Consider the following 26,323-nt stretch of genomic DNA (forward strand, 5'->3'; position numbering starts at 1 on the left):
ACCCGATTTCTTCATCTTATGTAAACATATTCCATCTTGTTCATTAACAAAAACTCTAACTAATCTCAAAACCAAATTAACATCATAAACAACCCCATCATGCCCTGAAACAAGTAAATCATCCAAGGTTGCTTGATCAAGCATCCCACCAATCAATCCCTCTAATTGAGTCTTGTAACTCTTGCTTACTTCCCAAATTTGAAACCACCCTCAAAACCCAAAACAACCCTCTAAAAGAGAAAGATGTTTTGCCCACAGAAAGCACACCATCAATGGCAATATCTGAAAGGTCACCATATTCAGACTTTGATACCATTCCACTTGGTCTCTGAAGAGCTGTATTCAAATAGTGGAGGAGGAATTTGGTGAGAATGAGACTGTTGTTATTTGTTCCATAATTACCCATGATTTTGACAAGATAGAGCGCTATCACTCCCCAACGACTCTATTACTTTTCAAACCTACAAAAAGACGAGAGCATTATTTCTCAAGACACTCTCCATCTTCCAAAACAGACAAATAGAGCTCTCCTTTTCTCCTCCCCTCTTCATATTCAAAAACAGAGAAAAGAAATAGGACTTCTCCAAAAAATTCCTGCAATCCAAACAGAAGCCCAAGAGATGAAAAATTACTATGGATTACCATAATTTCACACCATGATCAACAATTCAACATTATAAACACATCCATTATTTTTTCTTACAGTAACTGTAACACAAATGGGAAAACAACCAAAATACATAAAACAGTTCATATATTGTACATGAGTTTCAAAGAGAAGAAAGTGCATCGCAGATGGGGATCAAACTTGAGAGAGCACATCGATCATGGTTTGACGAGGTCTGTACATTCCCTCCAAGGGCTTGGCCTTGGGCATAGTAAGTCCTATTTCTTCATTTGTCTCCACTTTCTCTTCCGCAACCCTTTCCCACTCGAAGCACTGAATTAGAGTTCCCAATGCCAATCCCACCACCCTCATGGCTAAGTTTGCTCCAGGACATGCCCTCCTTCCATGCCCAAACGGCATAAACTTAAACCCTTCCTTTTCATCTTCCATACATTTGAATCTCTCCGGCTTGAAACTCGTCGGCTCCACCCATAGCTCTGGGTCCCTATGGATAGCCCATATGTTGACCACCAGGACCGTGCCACGTGGCACGTCGAAACCTCCGACGGTGCACTCTTCAGATGACTCATGGGGTAATAGAAGTGGGGCCGAAGGATGAAGTCGGAGTGTCTCGTTGATGACACAGTGGAGGTATGGGAGTTTTCCAAGATCCGAATCATCGATCAGACGACCATGTCCCACTTGGATGTCAATCTCGGCCTTAGCTTTATCCAACACATCTGGATGATTGAGGAGAAGAGACATTGCCCATTCCATTGTCATTGCGGGCGCGTCCGATCCTGCAGCTAGCATCGCCTAATCCAAGTGCACCGGAAGAGTGTAAAAACATCATCATCTTAATCAAGTTTGGTTATTCATTTATGTGCAATGTAACCATATGCAGCTGTCCAACCCCATTTACGTTCGAATGGAACAAGATGAGAATTGATATATCCATGCAATTTTTTTATAATGATAGTCCTCTTTGTTCATTTTTGCTAAGTTGGGATTAAACCACAAACCTCACTAACAGTCTTTACCAATTGAGCTAGAGGCTCAACCCCAAAATATTAATACAAAAGCGTTTATAAGAGACAAGGGTGCAACAATAGTTAGCAATACTCCATATTAAATGGCGTTTGCGTTTTATTGGTGTGCCGTTCAATAATCCGTTTAAAACTTTTACAATGAAAAAATGCGATCTGTTTCTTTGAGCCAATACCATATTAAACCTGTATTTTTGCCGACCTGTTTTTTTACCGAATCATGTTTTCCTAACTATGGGTGCAACACGAGGGCTTCCGAAGTTGTCACCCATCCTAGTAGACCTGTTTTCCTAACTATGGGTGCAACACGAGGGCTTCCGAAGTTGTCACCCATCCTAGTAGACCTGGCCAAATCGACCCGTGCTCGTGGCTCACCCAACCCGCCAAAACATTGGTTGGGTCGGGTGAACCCGCGGATACCCACGTTTCTTTTTCTTTTTTGGTTCGAGTAAATACCAGCCACATTTCGTAACTTGCAACAAAGGACATCTTTCAGATAAAAGAAGGGGTTTCTCTCTTTTGGAGGGTAGTCCATGCATTTTGTGTTACTTCATTGAGAAGCAATCCATACGAACCATGAGATCAAAGAAAAAGAGAAATGGACAGTCTAGTTTAAGAGGAAATGCAACCTAGTATAAAGGGGACTCGTTTACATTGGGGAACTCCAAGCATTTTTTCTAAGTCTCTTTCTTCTGCTTTTGTTGCTATAATTTCTTTATTCACCCAAAAAATACTCTTTGGCAAAAAATTGCAAGTACTTGGGGGTTGACCCAACCCACCCATAGTAGGCGCGGGTCACCTAGATGCTGACCCGTAGGGATGTGGGTCATTTTTTACCCAACCCCGTTTGACGGACCCGTAGGGAGGCGGGTCATTTTTTACCCAACCCCGTTTGACCTGCACCGGCATGACCCGCAGGTAACCCTACCCTACCCAACCCGACCCTCCGGTTTGCTAGGTCTACGTCCTAGTATTGCTCTGTCTCAAGCGAGCTTAACGTAGGAGCTCCGATGGGTGCATTTTCGCTAATATGAATTCTTTGTTTCATACAATTCTAGTTACTTGCCTGTGATATTTTATTTTCCCCAATTATACTTAGTTGTTTGTGATATTTTATCCCCCTCTCTCTCTCATCAACCCAACCCACTATCAAATGTAAACTGGAAGAAAGGAAAAGTAGAATTTTTTGGTGGGGTGTCTTGTTTTCTTTTAATTACCACTAATTTTAGCCCTTAAAATTTGAAATTCATCAGGCCACACAGAGAGATTCTTACCTCAATAACCCCTTTGATGATTTCATCAGTGTAGTATTCCTGCTTCGATTCCTGCAGTGATAGTAGAACATCAATCACCGTCTCCTTTCTCTCTATTTTCTCCCCCACACAAGAACTACCCACTCTCCTCCTCCTCCTCCTACGCTCATCGACCAACCCCTGAAAGAAAGCATCCCTCCTTTTCTGCACTCTCACCACTCTCTTCTTCAACCCCTGATAATCAAACCACCTCATAAACGGAAAAAAATCCCCCAAATTAAACGCTACAACGAGTGAGAATCCCTCCTTAATAACACTATAAAACTCCCTCCCCTCTTCCAAATCCACCACCTTCTCCCCAAAATACCTCTTTCCGGCAATCATCATCATCGTGACATTAAAGGTCAGCTCGGAGAACCTCGAGTGTAGTTCAATTTTTCGAAAACTTTGATAATTGTTAGAGTCTCGAAAGAGCATTCGAGTGAGAGATCGAATCTCTTCTGAGCGGATATCGGAGGAGGTAAGAATGCGGGTGGTGGAGAAGATTTCGAGGGTGGTGATTCGTCGGAGGTTGCGCCAGTGTGGGCCATATGGGGCCGTGGCGACAGTAGTCTTATTATAACTGAGGTGGTTGAAGGCGAAAAAGGAGGGGCGATTGGCGAAAATGATGTCATTTTTTGTGAAGCATTCTTCGGCGGCGGAGGGGGAGGAGACGACGAGAAAAGGGCGGAAGCCGAAGCGGAGGAGGAGGATGGGGCCATATCGGAGGGAGAGATTGGCTAGGGTTTGGTGGAGAGGTATTTTTAAGAGGTGGAGATGGCCTATAATGGGAAGAGAGGGAGGGGTTGGGGGTTGGTTTTTATGGTGAGAGAGAATGTGTTTGGTAATGAAGAGAAGGAAGATGAGGAAGATGGCCAAGTAGCAGAAGAAGAAATTCATAATGTTGTTTTTTGGGTTGTTAGTGGAAAGTGGGGGACTCTCTTATAGTAGCAGAGAAAAATACATGGACTTTATCCACCGACCTCTTTGGCTTGTCTGACCCCTCTGGCTAAAAGACAAGCCAAAGGGGACATATTCTTTCTACGTCTAATGATAGCAGAGAAAAATAATCCAACACGTTTATATGAGTCCTCGTCGTGTGAAGTATGTGATGACTACTTATATGTGGCGTACAATCGATAAAATTGATTTATGCGTAAATCACGCATTGTTATGGGTCCGGCCGAAACCAGTGGATGATTCAAATCGTCTTAAATAGGTCGTCCCAAAAAATCATTTGCATAGGATGATCCTAGCTTTCCATAGGATGATCCCAGCCTTCTAATCTGTGGAGGTTTCCATAAAATTCAGTTCTCTATAGATCAGATAAGGCTAGGATCATCTTATGGAACTGATTTTTGGAGCACAACCTACTTAAATTATGGCCCATCAAAGGCTGTGGTGTTTTGAAAAATACTGAAATATGCATGCTTATACCATAAAAAAACCAAGGGGGTGTGGAAATATCACAATGCCACTCCTAACATTCTTTAGATAGAGAATTTATATGATGGGTGGCCGTGAAAACACGTGAAGTCTAAAAAAGTAGGTACGGCCCACTTTTTTTATGATTCAAACCGTTCATCTGTTTCGGCACAACGTAAATAAGTTGTGCCCAAAAATCATTTCCATACGATGATCCTAACCCTCCGATCTGTAGAAGATTCCATAAATGATTTTTGGGCACAACCTATTACATTGTGCCTAAACAGATGATTTTTAGGGCACAACCTATTACGTTGTTCCTCCTCTGCTCCTCCTTTCTCTTCTCCCTCTTATGTTGCCAAATTCCGAAAATACTGAGGAGGAGGAAGTTTTTTTTTATTACGAGGGACAAAAAGGGGATGTTTTCTTATTTTGAAATCTGGGTGTCTTTAATTATTTACTATTGTCCACTAGTGTGAGGACAGCTGGGTTTTGGGCTAACAGCTGTGCCAGATGTGACGGCTGTGATCAGATGGCAGGCCCGCATCGGCCCACTACATGTGATCACGATGTTTTGATATTTTCCTCGGGAAATCTTCGGAAATGAGAAAAGAAACTTTCGGAAAACCTTGTTTTGATATTTTCACTGACCATTCTTGTCTTTTAGAACAAAAGGTTATTACATTTTCCTTCCCCACTAATGCTAGGGAGACCAAGAGCACGACTTAAAAGGGGACCGAACAAACAAAGTTTAGGGAAGTAATCAAAAAGTAAATTTTTCTTTAACACATGGCATATTTTCATTGCAGGTCCTACTTTAGGTCTCCGTATCATTTTCCTTCCCAAAAAGCTCTCACGAGCCGACTAAAGAAAAAAAAACAACCGACTAATGAAATTTTAGGCTCCGTTTAGATTGCAGGAGAAAACTTTTGTGGAGGAAAAGTTCTTGTTTGCATAAGCTGGTGAAAATGATAGACTGATTTCAGCCCGATAGATTTTGTTAGTGGCACAAATCACATTGTTTATTCAGTTCTAATTGGGTGCTTAGAGGTTTTTAGGGAATTGTTAATATAGTCCTTAATTAGCATATTTGCTTATGTGTTGCTCTTGACTTATTCTAAAGAAATCAAAGCCAATTCCAGAAAAAGGACTAGAGAGAATATAGAATATTTATAGGGGGGCATGTTTGGATACATGGAATTTATAATTTTATAAGCTAAAACTTGTAATTTTAGATAAAGGTGTAATAAAAAAGGGTAATTTTGTCATCTTCAAATTTAAAACCATCTTACGTTTGAATTCTGTCAAGAGATGTCAACTTTACGCCATTTGCAAAATATGGCCAAATGCCATTCCTCTGCTTTGCAAATTTGGAAAGTATGTTACTCGTTTTGCAAATATTACATACGAGGTTACTCTTTTTGCAAAAACCCCGTATAAATAAATAACCTTTTTTTTTTTTACAAAAGTACCCTTATTCCTTACATAAAATGACAGATGCATTCCTGTCAGGGCTACTTGAAATCATGGTTTTAAATTTTGATTTCGGTAAATTTTGGTCCGGGCCGAAACCGAAATTTTGGTCGAAATCAATTTCAGCCCAAAAAATCAAAATTTCAGCCAAAATTCTGTAAATAAATAAAAAGGGCATTTTATTTCAAAATTTCGCCCAATTTTGGAAAATTTCGGCCGAAATTTCGACTGAGATTCCGTAAATTTCTTGAATTTCAGTTTTGGACTTGACTGAAATCCAAATTTTCAGTTTCGGACTTGACTTGAAATAACCTTCACGCGATCGTATGCCTTACCCTTAACTTATACCCTTTCTTATGTTTATTGCAGTATAGACTTGGATGAACAATTTAGATGATCGAGACCATGATGCTACAATATATGAACAGTTGTTCCCTTAATGGGATTTGCTTGAGACCGTCGTAGAAAGGCATTGTAGGAGAGAGCAGCAACGTCAGTTGAGTTAAATGAGAGCCTGTGTGGCTGTTCTCTCGTGCAACTGCCGGCCACGAAATGCCTTCACACGATGGTCCCTAGCGAATCTCTAATTAGCATGTATGCTTCAATATTTGAAAGTGCTGATTGGAACATTTTGCATTCTAGATAACATTTTCAATGGGTGTTTCCAAGGTCACGTTTTGCCTTTACATAGAGTTGCTCTAATATATTTTTTTAGGGATTTGCTAGGGACCATTGCTGAAAGTCATTTCTTTCATGCAACAAAGGGCAGCGAAATGCATTTCTGCAATGGTCCCTAGCAAATCCCCTTTTGTATATAATCTCCATTTCTTTCGACCTAAAATGGGTGTAAAACAATTTTTACTCCCAATTTATATAGGCTTCATTTCTTTCGACGTAAAATGAGTGTAAAAATACACAAAAGATTCATAAATTACATATGATTTTCAAATAAGAATATGGAGATCAAAGTTGAGAGAGGCCTTCGATCATCGTTTGACGAGGTCTATACATTGCCTCCAAAGGCTTGGCCCTAGGCATGGTAAGCCCTCTCCCTTCACTCATATCCACTTTCTCATCACCAATCCTCTCCCACTCGAAGCATTGAATTAGAGTTCCCAGTACCAATCCCACCACCCTCACTGCCAAGTTTGCACCCGGACATGCTCTCCTACCATGCCCAAAGGCCCAAAGGGCATAAACTTAAACCCTTCATTTTCGCCTTCAATACCTTCAAACCTCTCTGGCTTGAAACTCATGGGCTCCACCCAAAGCTTTGGGTCCCTATGAATAGTCCACATGTTGACCATCAGGATTGTACCACGTGGCACATTGAAGCCCCCAACGGTGCACTCTTCAGATGACTGGTGGGGTACTAGAAGTGGGGCCACGGGATAAAGTCGGAGCGTCTCCTTGATGACATTGTGGAGGTATGGAAGCTTCGCAAGTTCCGATTCGTCAATCAAACGGCCATGTCCCGCGTGGATGTCCAGCTCCGCCTTAGCTTTATCCAATACATGTGGATGGTTGAGTAGAAGTGACATTGCCCATTCCATCGTCAATGCTGAAGTGTCTGTTCCTGCAGACAGAATGGACTGACCAAAGCCCACAATAAGTTAAAAAAACATCATCTTAACTTCAAGTTTATATATGTAGTGGGCTATTATGCATGCAGATATGTGGCAGCGATGTGCATGTATACATTTGCACTTGAATAGAACTGTACAATACAAGAAGAGAATTGATATCCATGCAATTGTTTTTTAGATTAGTTGGGTGGGATCTCTCTCTCTCTCTCTCTCTCTCTCTCTCTCTCTCTCTCTCTCTCTCTCTCTCTTATAAAAGTCGAGTGTTGGGTTGCAGTTATTTACATCGGAGAGTATTGGTATAAGTAATGAACAAGGAGGAGACAAGCCTTGGATTTACCTGGGACCTACCTCATAAAATAGTGGTAAGTACTGTTGGGTTGTCAAACTAGCATAATAGTGGTAAGGGGTGTCTTTACCAATATAGAGGGAGAAGACAGAGAGGCGGACGAGAGAGAAAGAGATAAAAAATAATCATTCCTAAGAAATCCAAGCAAAACCCCTAAGATATCCCGGCATTTTTTGTGGGGTTTCTTGTTTGTAATTCTCTATTGTGTTCCTTTGTTTTCCAATTACCCTAAAGAAATTGCAGAGAGAATCTAAACACCCAAAAGAAACCAGTTACCATTGAGTCATTTACTACGAGGATGTTTTTGGGAGATGGAGAATGAGACACGTGGCACAATATGCAGGTGTTGTAAATAATAGAACAGAATATAGAAAATAGAAAGATGAATTTGTTGGGCGAGGCACTTTCAGGAAACTATCTTTAAGATAGTAATTTTTCACGTATAGTTGCAGATGGACTCTTGAAATTCTATCTCCAAGATACAATGCCCAACACTAAGAATTTTAACAAGATTGCACTTCTTATATTCTCACGAATCAGAACCCACTTAGAAAAACTTTTAAACTTATACGAAAGAAAGAAGAGAATGTCAGAAGAAGAAGATGATTTTATAACAAACTCTGATCGAGTCTTTTTTTAGACTTCGAATCGGTGCGAAGGCATCCTCTCACGAAGAGACTCTCACCCTTTAAAGAAGAGGCACAACTCTTCATTTATAGCCGTTTAACAGATAACTGTTTCGGCAATTAAAATTTAAATTGTTTTGTTTAAAATTACAGTTATAGCCAGAGAGGCATTATAACGCGCGGCTGCAGCGCAGGAACACTTTCCTCTTAATATATTACATATAAATTTCAGATAAGGAAATGGAGATCAAAGTTGAGCAAGCACGTCAATCATGGTTCGGCAGGGTCTGTACATTGCCTCCAATGGCTTGGTATTAGGCATAGTAAGCCCCCATCCTTCACTCATATCCACTTTCTCATCCCCTGCCCTTTCCCACTGGAAGCATTAATAATTCAGAGTTCCCACTGCCAACCCCACCACCCTCGTGGCCAAAGTTTGCACCCCGACATGCTCTCCTTCCATGCATGCCCAAATGGCATCAACTTAAACCCTTCTTTTTCCCTTCAATACCTTAGAACCTCTCGGGCTTGAAACTCACTGGCTCCACCCATAACTTTCGGTCCCTCTGAATAGCCCACATGTTGACCATCCGGATTGTGTTATGCCTATGAGGCACAACGAAGCCCCCAATGGTTCACTCTTCAGATAACTCGTGGGGTACTAGAAGTAGGGCCACTGGAAGCTTCACAAGATACAAATTCGTTGATCAGACATCCACCACTATACATAGTAGTCCATCAGTAATTTACCAAAAAGGCGAGAGCATTATTTCTCAAGACACTCTCCATCTTCCAAAAGAGACAAATAGAGCTCTCCTCTTCTCATCGTTTTATCCTCCCCTCTTCATATTCAAAAACAAAGAAAAGAAATAGGACTTCTCCAAAACATTCCTGCAATCCAAACAGAAGCCCAAGAGATGAAAAATTACTATGGATTACCATAATTTCACACCATGATCAACAATTCAACATGATAAACACATCCATTATTTTTTCTTACAGTAACTGTAACACAAATGGGAAAACGACCAAAATACATAAAACAGTTCATATATTGTACTTGAGTTTCAAAGAGAAGAAAGTGCATCGCAGATGGGGATCAAACTTGAGAGAGCACATCGATCATGGTTTGACGAGGTCTGTACATTCCCTCCAAGGGCTTGGCCTTGGGCATAGTAAGTCCTATTTCTTCATTCATCTCCACTTTCTCTTCCACAACCCTTTCCCACTCGAAGCACTGAATTAGAGTTCCCAATGCCAATCCCACCACCCTCATGGCTAAGTTTGCTCCAGGACATGCCCTCCTTCCATGTCCAAACGGCATAAACTTAAACCCTTCTTTTTCAGCTTCCATACATTTGAATCTCTCCGGCTTGAAACTCGTCGGCTCCACCCATAGCTCTGGTCCCTATGGATAGCCCACATGTTGACCATCAGGACCGTGCCATGTGGCACGTCGAAACCTCCGACGGTGCACTCTTCAGATGACTCATGGGGTAATAAAAGTGGGGCCGCAGGATGAAGTCGGAGCGTCTCGTTGATGACACAGTGGAGGTATGGGAGTTTTCCAAGATCCGAATCATCGATCAGACGACCATGTCCCACTTGGATGTCAATCTCGGCCTTAGCTTTATCCAACACATCTGGATGATTGAGGAGAAGAGACATTGCCCATTCCATTGTCAATGCTGACGTGTCCGTTCCTGCGGCTAGAATCGCCTAATCCAAGTGCACCGGAAGAGTGTAAAAACATCATCATCTTAATCAAGTTTGGTTATTCATTTATTTGCAATGTAAACATTTGCAGCTGTCCAACCCCATTTACGTTCGAATGGAACAAGATGAGAATTGATATATCCATGCAATTTTTTGATAATGATAGTCTTCTCTGTTCATTTTTGCTAAGTTGGGATTAAACCACAAACCTCACTAACAGTCTTTACCAATTGAGCTAGAGGCTCAACCCCAAAATATTAATACAAAAGCGTTTATAAGACACAAGGGTGCAACAATAGGCAAAACTCCGTTTTAAGTAGCGTTTACATTTTATTGGTGTGCCGCGTTTAAATTTTTTACAATGAAAAAACTCTATCTGTTTCTTTGAGGCAAACATTTTAAACACATTTAAAATGCGTTTTAAACACGTTTTTTTTTTTGCCAACTTTCCAATTTTACCCCCAGCATATTTTGTAAATGACAAAATTTTAAACTCATTTTCTTGTGTTTTCGTTTTTTGACTTCATTTTTTTGAGCCAATACCGTATTAAACCTGTATTTTTGCCGACCCGTTTTTTTGCTGAATCATGTTTTGCTAACTATGGGTGCAACACGAGGGCTTCCGAAGTTGTCACCGGCCCATCCTAGTAGACCTGGCCAAATCGACCCGTGCTCGTGGCTCACCCAACCCGCCAAACCATGGGTTGGGTCTGGTGAACCTGCGGATACCCACATTTCATTTTATCTTTTTTTTTGTTCGAGTAGATACCGGCCACATTTCATAACTTGCAACAAAGGACATCTTTCAGATAAAATAAGGGGTTTCTCTCTTTTGGAGGTTACTCCATGCATTTTGTGTTACTTCATTGAGAAGCAATCCATACGAACCGTGAGATCAAAGAAAAAGAGAAATGGACAGTCTAGTTTAAGAGGAAATGCAACCTAGTATAAAGGGGACTTGTTTACATGGGGGAACTCCAAGCATTTTTTTTAAGTCTCTTCTTCTGTTTTTGTTGCAATAATTTCCTCATTCACCCAAAAAATACTCTTCGGCAAAAAATTGCAAGTACCCGGGGGTTGACCCAACCCACCCTTAGTAGGCGCGGGTCACCTAGATGCTGGCCCGTAGGGGTGTGGGTCATTTTTTACCCAACCCCGTTTGACGAACCCTAGGGATGCAGGTCATTTTTTACCCAACCCCGTTTGACCTGCACCGGCATGACCCGCACCGGCATGACCCGCAGGTAACCCTACCCTACCCAACCCGACCCTCCGGTTTGCTAGGTCTACGTCCTAGTATTGCTCTCTCTCAAACGAGCTTAACGTAGGAGTTCTGATGGGTGCATTTTTGCTAATATGAATTCTTTGTTTCATACAATTCTAGTTACTTGCCTGTGATATTTTATTTTCCCCAATTATACTTATTTGTTTTTGATATTTTATCCCCCCCTCTCTCTCATCAAACACCCCCCCCCTTTTTCATCAAATGTAAAAGTAGAATTTTTTGGTGGGGTGTCTTATTTTCTTTTAATCACCACTAATTTTAGCCGTTAAAATTTGAAATTCATTAGGCCACACAGAGAGATTCTTACCCCAATAACCCCTTTGATGATTTCATCAGTGTAGTATTCCTGCTTCGATTCCTGCAGTGATAGTAGAACATCAATCACCGTCTCCTTTCTCTCTATTTTCTCCCCTACACAAGAACTACCCACTCCTCGTCCTCCTCCTCCTACGCTCATCGACCAACCCCTGAAAGAAAGCATCCCACCTTTTCTGCACTCTCACCACTCTCTTCTTCAACCCCTGATAATCAAACCACCTCATAAACGGGAAAAAATCCCCCAAATTAAACGACGCAACGAGTGAGAACCCCTCCTTAATAACACTATAAAACTCCATTCCCTCTTCCAAATCCACCCCCTTCTCCCCAAAATACCTCTTTCCAGAACTTCGATGGGCACTTCTCTTGGGGCAATGAAACGTTGATCTAGTCGCCACCGGAGCCACAATCATCATCATCGTGACATTAAAGGTCAGCTCCGAGAACCTAGACTGTAGTTCAATTTTTCGAAAACTCTGATAATTGTCAGTCTCGAAAGAGCATTCGAGTGAGAGATCGAATCTCTTAGAATCGGATATCGGAGGAGGTAAGGATGCGGGTGGTGGAGAAGATTTCGAGCGTGGTGATTCATCGGAGGTTGTGCCAGTGTGGGCCATATGGGGCAGTGGAGACAGTAGTCTTATTATAACTGAGGTGGTTGAAGGCGAAAAAGGAGGGGCGATTGGCGAAAATGATGTCATTTTTTGTGAAGCATTCTTCGGCGGTGGAGGGGGAGGAGACGACGAGAAAAGGGCGGAAGCCGAAGCGGAGGAGGAGGATGGGGCCGTGTCGGAGGGAGAGATTGGCTAGGGTTTGGTGAAGAGGTATTTTTAAGAGGTGGAGATGGCCTATAATGGGAAGAGAAGGAGGGCTTGGGGGTTGGTTTCACTACAAGAAACATTGGAAATAGCGGCATTTTTTAGCGTCATTCCGGTAAACCATGGCTAATAATATATATGCACCCACGTTCATAGATGAAACGTCGGTGAATGGATGTGCCCGCACAAAATCCTTCACCCGCCTTAAAATTTTCTTTATTTATTGTTACCAACGTTATTAAAAAGTCATTAAAGATTAATATTCTCCGACGCTTCTTAATAAAACGTCGGAAATAAGTTTAATTTATCTTACTTAACTATTTCGAATATACCCACGTTTTATAAACCGTGGCTGAATCATAAAACACTGGCCTTTCATTTGTAAACGTCGGAGCTCAGTGTTTAACTTTTAAGTGAAAATTTTTGGGCTTTTTCTCTCCAGCGCGCGCGACTCTAGATTTTTTACGAGCTTCAGAGAAAATATATGTTCGTTCTTCTCTTCTCGTTTTTTAGGGTTTTTTCATACCCACAGCCTCTTCCTTCGTTGGATTCCTTCCGTCTGTGCAAACCCTAAATCCTGGGTATTTTAGCTGCCAGATCCCTCTAATCTCCCAAATCTCTCTTAAAAGGTACGTTATTAGAGTTATTTCCATTATTTTTTTGCTGCAAACCATTTGGGGTTTTTCAGTTTTTTTTTTTCTGCTCAAACGAATTTGGGTTAATCTCATCCCTAATCTAACACATGTAATCTATCTTTTTAGGGTTTTCCTAAAATTCTCTTATTGTAATATATATTTTAGGATTTTTCTCTGATTATTATATCTCTTTTAGGGTTTTTCTCATACAAAGGGCTTTTATTTATGGTCTTCTGTTAGGGTTTTGTCAGATTCTCTGATCTTAAACAAATTCTATGCCTATTTTTCTACTAAAAATTGGGCCTAAATTTTGTTTTAGGGCCATTTTACATCAAAAGAAACAGAGCCTCGATGTCTTTTTATGTGAAAGGCAAAAATTACCTTGTAAAAAGTGGGTAGGTACTTCTTAGAATTTATCCTGGGTATATTTTCCACAGATTTTTTAGGCTTTTATTTACAAATGATGAACTACAATGGTGCTTTAACTCTCTGGATGAACTGATGAAGTGGGTTTGGAACTGTGGATTGAGAGAAAGCTTTAAATTGTTGAATTTTGGGTCTCATGCATCTCCTTCTTGGGTTTCTGTATCTTTTCATTTTCAAATTATATAAAGCTTTAAATTGTTGAATTTTGGGTCTCATGCTTCTCCTTCTTGGGTTTCTGTATCTTTTCATTTTCAAATTATATATTTGATGAAATGCGTGACCGGCAACTTAAAATTATAATGGTACTTTAAGTCTCTCTGTGTGTGTGGAGTGGTTTGGGAACTGTGGATATCTTTGCATTTGCATGTTATCTGTTTGATGAAATGCATGACCGGTAGTCCATCATGAATCCATATCTTTTTCTGCAAATTTTGCATATGCAAGCCATAAATTTACTGAAATGTGTGAGAGAGAGAGGTGCCCACTAGCACGCATTATATGGTCTGCCATTTTTACATTTTATGGCTTTATATTATTTGGAAAGGGTTAGACTTCACAATTCTTTAATAGATATTTTGTGTTTTTATTTCTAATATTTGTATTGGATTTGTGGAATAAATATTGAATTAATGACAACTGTATCCAGAGAAATGTTTTACATAAAACTCTATATTCTTTTTCTTTTCTCCTTCCTTTATGTTGCATGAAAATTATATGCCCCGTTCTTTTTACCTCTCTTTATCTTCTCAGATCTCTTCTTCCTCTTCTCTTACTTTTCTTTATGTTACACTACTCTCCATTGTCTCCTGTCCATTTTTTTAATGGATTTTTTTCCATCATTGTTTTCTTTTTCTACAATTGTAACCACAGCCATCTAGTTAAAGAATAATTAAAGAAGTATATCGAGTAAAAGGGTGCCATTATTAAGACAGAGGATCAATTCATGTGTTACAATGGATTGACATCACTAATTTTTTGCTGAGAAATCGTTACATATTTAATATTTGGGACTTGCTAGCCAATTTCCCATAGACATTTCGCATCTGGATTTTGCATATGAGGACAGCCGCACATGTTGACTTTTTGGAAGATTTTGTCTTATCCATTTAACTCATCTGATGTGGTTGTTCTCACAAGCAAAAGCCAGCTGTGAAAAACATCATTCACCGTCATTCAACTACTCAAATTCAAGAATAGCGTGGCTAATAGCTTACATGCACCGACGTTTGCTAAGTAAGATGTTGGTATTAAGTGGATGGGATTAACCCACGGTCATGAGCGTCATAGAGTAAATTTACCACCGGCATTATTTTGGAAACGTTGGTGATAACAGATTGAAACCCACTAAACCAACCCCACTTCTCTTTTCATTTCTCTTTTCCTCGTCCCGCTGGATTTTCTGCTTCCCGCCTCTATGCTTCCAGCCTCTCTCTCTATCAGACTCTCCCCCCTCCCCCTTTGATTTGGGTTTTCATCTGTACTTTGGTTTGGGGTTTTTGGCTTTGGGTTTTCTCTTCACTTTGGTTCGGTGGGGATTTGGGTTTGGCTTTGAGTCTGGGTTAGGGTTTCAGTGGGGTTAAGGTTCTGATTCCTGTGGATTTGGGTTTGGCTTGGTGTTTCAGTTGAGATCTGGCCTGGGGTTTCTCTATCTCTGATTTGTTCCCACCAAGCCTTCATCCGGCCATCTTCTCCATTATATTACCGTGGTTTTCAAGCTCGAAAAAAGAAGGTATATATTCAATACAGATGGGGGTTTTAATGGGTTTTTTTGGCCAATGCAGAGTGTAATGGTTTTACAAATCTTCCCATATTTCTCTCTCTTTGATTAGGGTTTCAATTCTTCTTTGCAGATCAGCTCAAGCTGCATCAACTCTCTCTCTCTCTCTTTCTAACCTATTCTTCGACTCATTCTCTTCTCTAGGGTTTGACAAATCTTCCCTTAATTTTCTCTCTTTAATTAAGGTTGTCATGAGAGTTTTTTTTTTAGCATAGGATTCAGTTCATGACAACAAATGAATGATTTGGTCATATTTTTATAGTTCTGTTCATCATCAGTTTGGGTTGGATGGAGGTTATCTCATTAGAGCATTGGTACATATGATTTGTTTGATGGTCATTCTATCTCCCTTCCTTGACATTGTTTGATACTTAAGTTTTGATTCCTTCATGATACCCTTAATTGAGCAGGTTTACCTGGTGGCATTTATCTAGCGTTGAGTTCATTTGTGCGTTTCATGGAGTCAAAGGTAATGAATCTAGACTCTGACCATGATTTTATATTGTTCAAGAATAAGTTGTATGATCCCACGGATACTTCCTTTTAATTCTTACAAAAATTTGTGACTCTGCAGAGAGCTTTGAACTTAGACCTCCAACTTTGAATATTTTTCCTTCACAAAGGTATATTTCTCCAAGGATAAAGCTTTATGTTTCCTTCTATTCTTTCAGGGTGTTGGGTTTAAATTTTTTCTATATGTATGGATCTGATTTACATGATCTTACTGATAAAAATCTGCATGCATGGAGGTGCCAGAGGAATTGTTTTTTTTTTCTTTATTTGCACATCATATCTATGTCCAAGTCCCATATCAAATGCTTATCACCTCCATGTGTTCAACCTCATTCTATCCACCTTCTCATGCTGTTGTCTGCTACACTATGTTAGCAACAGACCTACCTGTGAATGATCATCAGTGGCTATATTATTAAGTATTAACTAATAATCCTAGTTTTAAAATTTCATCCACATAGGCATGAAATAAAAAGTAGATGTGCAGCAACCACAATAGCAATTATATCCATCACTTGACCAAAACAAGTCAACATGAGTAAATGGAAATTGGAAGAAAGGGCTGCAAGCCCACGCCAATATCTAATTATTAGTAGCACATTCTTCCAATTGTAATGTTGCTGGAATGGATTGTTTGATTGACTTTGAGGAATATGAGCTTGTTTATTACTTTTGAAGTGTTCAGGTTCTAGATGTTAATTCTAGGACTTACATATCAAATAAGTGATTGTTCCAAGGAGAAAACTGTGTTCTGTTTTCTAAGGTAGTGATCGTCTCAAGTGGTCTTCTTATTAATCTGGTTATGAATTTTTTTGGGAAACCTGTACTTATAGGTTATGTCTTGGGCTAAATAATTACAGTCATGTTACATTCGAGATTCAACCAAAAGTGAAAGTGATGTTCTTTGAGAAGGAGGCAATAGCAAGAAATTTATGCCTTATTTGTTTTGGATTTTGAGAACCGATTAAGAGAGTAAAACTGATTATTGGAGTCTAAACTGATTATTGGAGTCAAATTTACGTTTAATTTTGAGTCCATAAATGTAGAAGATGCTTAAAGTGGTATTGACACTCTACAATAGCAAGTTGCCATGTGTGGCACAATGACTATCCATGTGTACTAAAGATGATTGGCTACATTCACTCTGCTTTGCACAATTGCTACTTCTTTTACAAGAACATTGCATTAGGTCTTACTGGAGGCACTACAAATAATGTCTTGGACCTTTTTTCTTTGTTTTGCTTATATGAGTACCTGTTAGCCCTAGCTATTCATTTCATGGATGGGAATCTGTGATTAATGCATTTTGCATATGTCAACTAAAAGAATAAAATTCACTACTTTTACATATAATGGTCCTCTCTTTGTTTTATTACAACCTCTGGTATGTCAACTATTTCTTATTTGTGTAAATTCAGACATGTTGTGTAACTACTAAAATTTTCATTATCTCTGTTACAGGTTGTATAAGCAGCCGTCTTGAAAGCCATCATTGGATCGATGCATACTGTTCTTGCACGTTGCATAAGCTTTCGAGGAGATAAGAGTCATGTAGATGTATTATACAGATGTTGTTTACATAGGAGATTGACTCATCTGAATGTATAATTTTCTTCAGTTCCTGCGAGATGTGGATGTTGTGTATACATGTTACATTAATAAAATTTGTGGATGTGGATTTCGTTACAAGTTGTACTTGTAAACTGGTTCCATGTGTATCTAATGCAACGACTGTGTATCCAAATAGGTTTTGGATATGGTTCAATATATATGTGGATGTGAGTCGTGACTGTCTTTTGCAACATTGTCTTATTGTGAATGTCATGTTGGGTACAGGTACTAAAGTGTAAAGAAGGTTATCTATTGTACCCATTTTGGGAATTTTCAAAATTAAATATTTTTTGAAATAAATTGTCACGTTTAGCAGCGGTGCTAAAAGAGACATATATCGATGTTATACTGGTGAGCTTTGAAGTCTAACATTGTAAATTAGCAGAGGTCATGACCACTGCTATAGTGTAAAATAAAAAAAATATCTATATTTACCGTCAGGACCGTTGGTGATTCTAATATACATAGCATGGCCATACATTTTCACCGATGGTCCTTAAACGTCGGTGTATTCACCGACGCTCACAAAACGTCGCTAAATGATCTATTCACCGATGGTCCTTAAACGTCGCTGTATTTACCGATGGTCAAAGAACGTCGGTAAATACGCGTATCAAAGGCCATGTGGATCTTTTAATGACGGTCATGATCGTCGGTGTAATATTACATACACCAACGGTTTACTTAAAACGTCGGTGATAACCATAACACCAACGTTTTTATTTTTATTTTTAACGACGTTCATAAACGCCGGTATAACTGATAACACCGACGCTTTGAAAAAAAAGTTGGTAAAAATACCTTTAGGCACGGTAGTATCATCAACGCTTGCTAAAAGCGTCGGTGTAAGCTTAACCGACATTCATTGGCATATATGCATGACCGTCGGTGAATCTCACTTTTCTTATAGTGTTTGAAAATGAAGAGAAGGATGATGAGGAATATGGGCAAGCAGTAGAAGAAGAAATTCATAATGTTGTGTTTTGGGGTTGTTAGTGGAAAGTGGGGACTCTCTTATAGGTACACTGCAGCTACTCTGGCTAAAAGACAAGCCAGAGGGGTCAGGTGGACATATCCTTTCTAAGTCTAATAATAATAGCGGAGAAAAAAAAAACACGGTTATATGAGTCCTCGTCGTGTGACGTATGTGATGACTACTTATCTATCTATTGACTACTATATCTATGAGAAATCGTCATTTTAATGACCTTATCTCTGTTAGAGACGTCCCCTCAAGGGTCTCTGTCTCCACGTCTCTGTAAGTTTTAAATGAAACTTCTCCAATCTATCTATTAGATTTTTATTTATCCCTTTTTACTTTTTTACACGCATTGAGACGTTTAAAACTCACTACCACGCTCATCTGGGGCTTCCCATCTATCTTCTCTCCTCGGTCCCCAGCCATAGCCGGTGGGTCTGGCTGCTTCATCCATGGAGGCTGCTTTCTTGGTAATCGACGAAGCAACGTCAGGTCGGTTTGTTTTTACCTCTTTCTTGGTAATCCATCACCATGCCGGTGGGTCTTTTTTTTATTTATTTTTACCTCTGTTTTTTTTATCTGAGATTCACCATATTCGTGGTTTTCGGTCGGAGATCGACGAAGCAACGTCAGGTCGCGGAAGCTTCATCCATGGAGGCTGCTTCATAAAATGACAGATGTACTCCTGTTTTGGGCTACTTGAAATCATGGTTTTAAATTTCGATTTCGGTAAAATTTTGGTCCGGGCCGAAACTGAAATTTTGGTCGAAATCAATTTCAGCCCAAAAAAAATCAAAATTTTGGCCAAAATTCAGTAAGTAAATAAATAAAAAGGGCATTTTATTTCGAAATTTCTGCCAATTTTGGAAATCTCGGCCGAAATTTCGACTGAAATTCAATAAATTTCTGGAGTTTCAGTTTATCCAAATTTTCGGCCGAAATTTAAAACCATGCTTGAAATAACCTTCACGCGATCGTGTGGCTTAACCCTTTATACCCTTTCTTACGTTTATTGCAGTATATGAGCAGTTGTTCCTTTAATGGGATTTGCTTGAGACCATCGTAGAAAGGCATTGTAGGAGAGAGCAGCGACATCAGATGAGTTAAATGAGAGCCTGTGTGGCTGTTCTCTCGTGCAACAGTGGATCAGATAGTTAAAAGTGGGCCTATAAGGCTGCTCTCTCATGCAACAATGGGCAGCGAAATGCATTTCTGCAATGGTCCCTGCAATTCATTTCTTTCAACGTAAAATGAGTGTAAAAATTCCTCTCAAAGTGCAGTTTAGAAAGAGATCAACGGTGGATCAGATAGTTATATCATGGTTGCATTGGCATTTCTTTCCATGTAAGCCTAAATTCGAGTTAAAAAGTCTGTGCCTCATCTACTGCATCGAAGGTTATACTTTGCTCATCGTTTATTACTATTTTCAGAAATTAAGCTAAGCAATTATTTTCAAGGAATATCACGAACAAAGACTAGCTTAAGAAATCAGATCAATCATCTATGAATGGCCAAAAGAAAAATAGCAACAACCAACCCTAAATGAGGCATGATTGTCACAGTTTCACACCAAGATCATTGTCTTCTTTTTTCTGAGTAAGCTGGGGTTTGGCAGGGACCCCTACAGGTCTATTAAATGTAGAAAGATGATACATTTATTTATGAAAACCAACAACCCTATCTTGAGACACACCAGATAGGGAATACAAAGGACTCAACTGATTCATAATTACTAGAGACCTATTGTCATAAACATTTCTCACAGTTTTCTTACATTTATTGTGACACAAATGAGAAAACAGTGAAAAATACACAAAAGATTCATAAGTTACATATGATTTTCAAATAAGAATATGGAGATCAAAGTTGAGAGAGGACTTCGATCATCGTTTGACGAGGTCTATACATTGCCTCCAAAGGCTTGGCCTTAGGCATGGTAAGCCCACTCCCTTCACTCATATCCACTTTCTCATCACCTAGCCTTTCCCACTCGAAGCATTGAATCAGAGTTCCCAATACCAATCCCACCACCCTCATTGCCAAGTTTGCACCTGGACATGCTCTCCGTCCATGCCCAAAGGGCATAAACTTAAACCCTTCATTTTCCCCTTCACTACCTTCAAACCTCTCGGGCTTGAAACTCATGGGCTCCACCCAAAGCTTTGGGTCCCTATGAATAGCCCACATGTTGACCATCAGGATTGTACCACATGGCACATTGAAGCCCCCAACGGTGCACTCTTCAGATGACTGGTGGGGTACTAGAAGTGGGGCCACGGGACAAAGTCGGAGCGTCTCCTTGATGATGTTGTGGAGGTATGGAAGTTTCGCAAGATCCGATTCGTCGATCAGACGGCCATGTCCCACGTGGATGTCCAGCTCGGCCTTAGCTCTATCCAATACATGTGGATGGTTGAGTAGAAGTGACATTGCCCATTCCATCGTCAATGCTGAAGTGTTTGTTCCTGCGGACAGAATGGACTGACCAAAGCCCACATTAAGTTAAAAAACATCATCTTAACTTCAAGTTTATATATGGTGGGCTATTATGCATGCAGATATGTGGCAGCGATGTGCATGTATACATTTGCACTTGAATAGAGCTGTACAATAAAAGAAGAGAATTGATATCCAAGCAATTGTTTTTTAGAATAGTTGGGTGGGATCTCTCTCTCTCTCTCATAAAAGTCGAGTGTTGGGTTGCAGTTGTTTACATTGGAGAATATTGGTATAAGTAGTGAACAAGGAGGAGACAAGCCTTGGATTTACCTGGGACTTACCTCATAAAATAGTGGTAAGTACTGTTGGGTTGTCAAACTCGCATAATAGTGGTAGGGAGTGTCTTTACCAATATAGAGGGAGAAGACAATATAGAGGGAGAAGACAAAGAGGCGGACGAGACAGAAAGAGAGAAAAAAGAATCATTCCTAAGAAATCCAAGCAAAACCCCTAAGATATCCCGCCGTATTTGGTGGGGTTTCTTGTTTGTAATTCTCTATTGTGTTCCTTTGTTTTCCAATTACCCTTAAGAAAGCACAGAGAGAATCTAAACACCCAAAAGAAACCAGTTACCATCGAGTCATTTACTACGAGGATGTTTTTGGGCGATGGAGAATGAGACACGTGGCACAATATGCAGTTGTTGTAAATAATAGAACAAAATGCAGAAAATAGAAAGATGAATTTGTTGGGCTAGACACTTTCAGGAAGCTATCTTTAAGATAGTAATTTTCCACGTATAGTTGCAGATGGACTCTTGAAATTCTATCTCCGGGATACGATGCCCAACACTAAGAATTTTAACAAGACTGCACTTCTTGTATTCTCACGAATCAGAACTCACTCAGGAAAAACTTTTAAACTTATATGAAACAAAGAAGAGAATGTCATAAGAAGAAGATGATTTTATAACAAACTCTGATCGAGTCTTTTTATAGACTTCGAATTAGTGCAAAGACACCCACTCACGAAGAGACTCTCACCCTTTAAAGAAGAGGCACAACTCTTCATTTATAGCCGTTTAACAAATAACTGTTTCGGCAATTAAAATTTAAATTGTTTTGTTTAAAATTACAGTTATAGCTAGAAGGCTTAACCGTCTTTTTTTTTTTAATTCTTCTTCTTCTTTCTTTCTTCCTCTTATTCTATATATCAAATGAATGCTTTGGATCATCCAAACAATGTGGCCCCCTTATGTTTGTGAGCTCTACTCAGATAAGCTTATCTAAGCAGCTGCTCACAAACCATTTCCTCATGTGTGTGTGTGTGTGTGTGTGTATATATATATATATATATATATATATATATATATATATAGAGAAAACGGTTCCTACACATATGTGTAGAGAGTTCTCTACACACTAACATAAAATACAGTGGAGGCCCACATTGTTTGGGTGATCTAAGCCATCCATTTTAAAGGCCCTCACATAGATAGGGTGTCTACAAAAAATTAGATCCATAGGATCATCCCAACCCTACGATTTGTGGAGGTAAAATGGATGTCTTTAAACCTTCACAAATTAGTCAATTTTTTGCCTCCACAGTTCGAATGGTTAGGATGATCCTATGGATCTGATTTTTTGTGGACACCCTATCTATGTGAGGGCCTTAAAAATGAATGGTTTGGATCACCCAAATAATGTGGCCCCCACTGTTTTTAAAGCTAGTGTGTAGAGAACTTATCTACACATATGTGTAGGAACCGTTTTCTCATATATATATATATATATATATATATATATATATATATATATATATATATATATATATACTACTAAAAGTTCATTTATGGTGCTCACTCAAAGATAAAGAGCTCCAAAGAACTTGAATGAAGTGAGTGAATCCATCACCTATTTATAGGTGAAAGAGCTCCAATCTTAAATATCCATGTGAGATTCAACAAATTTCAGATGATTCTTACCAAATTAAACATTTGAAAAGATTCCAAAATGGAAAAATGGAGGAAACCTTTTCCCTTAAAAATAATGGAGGGAATTTTCACAAATCATTTTACAGTTGTGGCTTTTCGTAGTTCCACACATATGCTGGTTTTATGAAAGATACAGTGCAAAAGGCAAAATGGACAAAGCCATTATAGGCCGAAAATGGTATATTAATTCCCCCCTTTCTTCCCCATCCACCCCCTTGTAGTAAAAAAAGAAAAGTCATAAATAAACTAGAAGGAGGTGGCCCTAGGATATCACTTCCTTAATAACAAAGGTAAAAGATATTAGTGATTCTTACCACGATAAGGGATTTGATGACTTCGTCGATGTAGTATTCCGGCTGAGATTCCTGAAGCGAGAGTAGAACATTAATCATCGTTTTCTTTCTCTCTCCTTTCTCCTTTCTACTCTCATCCACTAGACCCTGTAAAAAAGAGTCCCACTTTTTGTGCAACCTCACCAATCTCTTCTCTAACCCCTGAAAATCAACCCAGCTCAAAAATGGCAAAAAATCCCCCAAATTCGACGCTCCAGCGATCGAGAAAGCCTCCTTGAGAACATCACAAAACTGCCTCGCCTCTTCCAAATTCACCACGTTCTCCCCATAATACCGCTTTCCAGCAATCATCTGCATGATCACACTAAAGGTCAGTTCCGAAAACCTAGTCTTGAGTTGAGTTTTTTGAAAACTGTGATTATTAGAGTCTCGAAAGAGCATTTGAGCCAGATATCGAATCTCTTCTGATCGGACGGTGGAGGACATGAGGATGCGGGAGGTGGAGAAGATTTCAACGGTGGAGATTCGACGGATATTGCGCCAGTGTGGGCCATATGGGGCGCTAAATGAGGCATGATTGTAGGTTAGGTGTCTTTCAACGAGGAGGTCAGGGCGATTGGCGAAAATGATGTCATTTTTTGTGAAACATTCTTCGGCGGCGGAGGGGGAGGAGACGACGAGAAAAGGGCGGAAGCCGAAGCGGAGGAGGAGGATGGGGCCGTATCGGAGGGAGAGATTGGCTAGGGTTTGGTGGAGAGGTATTTTAAAGAGGTGGAGATGTCCTATAATGGGAAGAGAGGGAGGGCTTGGGGGTTGGTTTTTATGGTGAGAGAGAAAGTGTTTGGAAATGAAGAGAAGGATGATGAGGAAGATGGGCAAGTAGTAGAAGAAGAAATTCATGATGTTGTTTTTTGGGTTGTTAGTGGAAAGTGGGGACTCTCTTATATATTGGATGATAAGTGCAGCATCTTTGGCTAAAAGACAAGCCAAAGGGGTCAGGTGGACATATCCTTTCTACGTCTAATAAATATCAGAGAAAAAAAAATCCAACACCTTTCTATGAGTCCTCGTCGTATGACGTATGTGATCACAATCGATAAAATTGATTTATGCGTAAATCACGTGTCGTGTTATATGGGGATCCATATCCTCTTTTGGGAAGAGCTGTTAACAAGACGCGCATATGTCAGGATACTTTGTAACAACCCTTCCTATTATACCACCTAATCACACTATTATAAATATATAACCATTTTTAATGACAAAAGTTCCCTTATTCCTCACATAAAATGACAGATGAACTCCTTTTTTCGGTACACATATCAATACTAGAAGGGCTACTTGAAATCTATAATTAGCATGTATGCTTCAATATTTGAAAGTGCTGATTGGAACATTTTGCATTCTAGATAACATTTCCAAAGGGTGTTTCCAAGGTCACGTTTTGCCTTTACATAGAGTTGCTCTAAAATATTTTTTTTGGGATTTGCTAGGGACCATTGCAGAAAGGCCTTTCGCAGCCAGCTGTTGCGTGAGAGAGCAGCCACCTTAGATGAATTAAACGCTTAAGATAAAATCTGCTGAAAAGTGAGCCTATGCGGCTGCTCTCTCATGCGACAACCGGCAGCGAAACGCATTTCTACAATGGTCCCTAGCAAATCCCCTATTTTTATATAATCTCCATTTCTTTCGACCTAAACTGGGTGTAAAACAATTTTTACTCGCAATTTATATAGGCTCCATTTTTTTTGACGTAAAAAGAATTTAAAACAATTTTTAATCCCAATTTATATGGGCTCCATTTCTTTCGACGCAAAATGGGCGTAAAACAAATTTTATGACCAATTATAAATTAAAGATGGGACTAAAATTTATTTTACGCCCATTTCACGTACAAAGAAACAAAGCTGCAATGAAAATTATAGAATATTTTTTACTGTTTATATTTTCTTTTATTGTTTTTGTCTGAACAATTATAAGTATTTCGCATATGAGGTTCAAATTTCTCTCAAAATGCAGTTTGGAAAGAAATCAACGTTGGATCAGATAGTTATCTCATGGTTTTTTTCTTTTTTTTTAGGCAAGCTGGGGTTAGGCAGGACTCCGACCAGATGAATTAACTAAAAAAGAGATATGATACAAGGGGGCCACAAGGGCAACACAAGCACAAGGCCAGACAAACAGAAGCAAAGGGACAAAACTGTCCACATTCTACAGTAGTTGACTCCCAGGGCATCATTTTTAACAAGGTTCATCAGAATTTCAGAGACCTCGGCTGTGTTGGGAAGAATTTTGATTCCTTTCAAAGGGCAGGCATGTTTAGAGAGATAGTCCGCCGGTTGGTTTGCTTCTCTCCATTGGTGCGACACTTTCCACATTTCAAATGAAGTGAGAAGATCTTTTAGTAACTCGAGAGTGACTTTCTTCCTCCAAGGACAGTTGCATTTTCGTGTGATGATTTGAAGAGCATTCATTGAGTCTGTTTCAATCCATAACTTTCTGATATCCATAGACCTTGCTAGCTTCACTCCTTCCAAGATGGCTTCAAGTTCGAGCTCCGAAATAGTTTCTGGGGCCATTCAAGTGGTTGAATACCCAGAATGGCTTGCGAACATTGTACCGGTGCCCAAAAAGGACGGAAAAGTTCGAATGTGTGTCGATTTTCGAGACCTGAATAAGGCAAGTCCTGAGGATGACTTTCCTCTTCCAAATATTGATCTCCTGGTTGATAATACAGCTGGTCATGCTCTTTTATCTTTTATGGATGGATTCTCAGGCTACAATCAGATTAAGATGGCGCCCGAGGACATGATGAAGACAGCGTTCATTACTCAGTGGGGTACTTACTGCTACAGGGTGATGTCATTTGGTTTAAAAAATGCTGGTGCTACGTATCAGAGGGCTGCTACAACTCTTCTTCATGATATGATCCATAAAGAGGTCGAGGTGTATGTCGATGACATGATTGTAAAAGGTAAGACTCGACCTGAACACATTGTCGCCCTGAGAAAGTTCTTTGAGCGAATAAGGAAATATCAGCTTCGCCTCAACCCGAGTAAGTGCGTCTTTGGTGTTACATCAAGAAAGCTCTTGGGGTTTATGGTCGGCGAAAGAGGGAT

The 26,323-nt window shown here is 39.7% G+C and overlaps 2 protein-coding genes, 1 long non-coding RNA gene and 2 pseudogenes across 4 annotated transcripts; 1 reads left to right on the plus strand and 4 right to left on the minus strand.

Moving 5' to 3' along the window:
- Window positions 1–674: 674 nt before the first annotated feature.
- On the minus strand, window positions 675–3,869 carry LOC143851059 (cytochrome P450 81Q32-like). The gene is made up of 2 exons (XM_077360380.1): window positions 2,928–3,869; window positions 675–1,423 (listed from the first exon to the last, which is right to left on the minus strand). The coding sequence occupies exons 1-2, from the start codon at window positions 3,843–3,845 to the stop codon at window positions 803–805; spliced, it is 1,539 nt and encodes a 512-aa protein (XP_077216495.1). The 5' UTR covers window positions 3,846–3,869; the 3' UTR covers window positions 675–802.
- A 3,110-nt stretch (window positions 3,870–6,979) lies between these two features.
- Window positions 6,980–7,396, minus strand: LOC143850100 ((+)-piperitol/(+)-sesamin synthase CYP81Q2 pseudogene; annotated as a pseudogene).
- Window positions 7,397–9,358: 1,962 nt separating this feature from the next.
- Window positions 9,359–12,442, minus strand: LOC143851813 ((+)-piperitol/(+)-sesamin synthase CYP81Q2-like; annotated as a pseudogene). Its single transcript, XR_013236516.1, has 2 exons — window positions 11,710–12,442; window positions 9,359–10,120 (listed from the first exon to the last, which is right to left on the minus strand). The product of XR_013236516.1 is annotated as a (+)-piperitol/(+)-sesamin synthase CYP81Q2-like (transcript).
- A 423-nt stretch (window positions 12,443–12,865) lies between these two features.
- LOC143850980 (uncharacterized) lies at window positions 12,866–17,578 on the plus strand. The gene is made up of 4 exons (XR_013236149.1): window positions 12,866–13,167; window positions 15,787–15,845; window positions 15,951–15,999; window positions 17,351–17,578. It is a non-coding gene; the product is annotated as an uncharacterized LOC143850980 (long non-coding RNA).
- A 2,533-nt stretch (window positions 17,579–20,111) lies between these two features.
- LOC143851812 (cytochrome P450 81Q32-like) lies at window positions 20,112–24,133 on the minus strand. The gene is made up of 2 exons (XM_077361302.1): window positions 23,226–24,133; window positions 20,112–20,960 (listed from the first exon to the last, which is right to left on the minus strand). The coding sequence occupies exons 1-2, from the start codon at window positions 24,102–24,104 to the stop codon at window positions 20,340–20,342; spliced, it is 1,500 nt and encodes a 499-aa protein (XP_077217417.1). The 5' UTR covers window positions 24,105–24,133; the 3' UTR covers window positions 20,112–20,339.
- Window positions 24,134–26,323: the final 2,190 nt, after the last annotated feature.

This window comes from Tasmannia lanceolata, unplaced genomic scaffold, assembly GCF_043159265.1.
Source record: "Tasmannia lanceolata isolate RefF3 unplaced genomic scaffold, GAP_Taslan_0.1 ptg000018l, whole genome shotgun sequence".
Lineage (NCBI taxonomy): Eukaryota > Viridiplantae > Streptophyta > Magnoliopsida > Canellales > Winteraceae > Tasmannia > Tasmannia lanceolata.

Excerpts from the sequence above, each read along its gene's own strand:
- LOC143851059 (XM_077360380.1), bottom strand. The coding sequence starts at position 3,845 with ATGAATTTCTTCTTCTGCTACTTGGCCATCTTCCTCATCTTCCTTCTC. Across the intron at positions 1,424-2,927 it reads TCATCAAAGGGGTTATTGAG|GCGATGCTAGCTGCAGGATC; the intron begins GTAAGAATCTCT and ends CACTTGGATTAG.
- LOC143851812 (XM_077361302.1), bottom strand. The coding sequence starts at position 24,104 with ATGAATTTCTTCTTCTACTACTTGCCCATCTTCCTCATCATCCTTCTC. Across the intron at positions 20,961-23,225 it reads TCATCAAATCCCTTATCGTG|TCCATTCTGTCCGCAGGAAC; the intron begins GTAAGAATCACT and ends GGCTTTGGTCAG.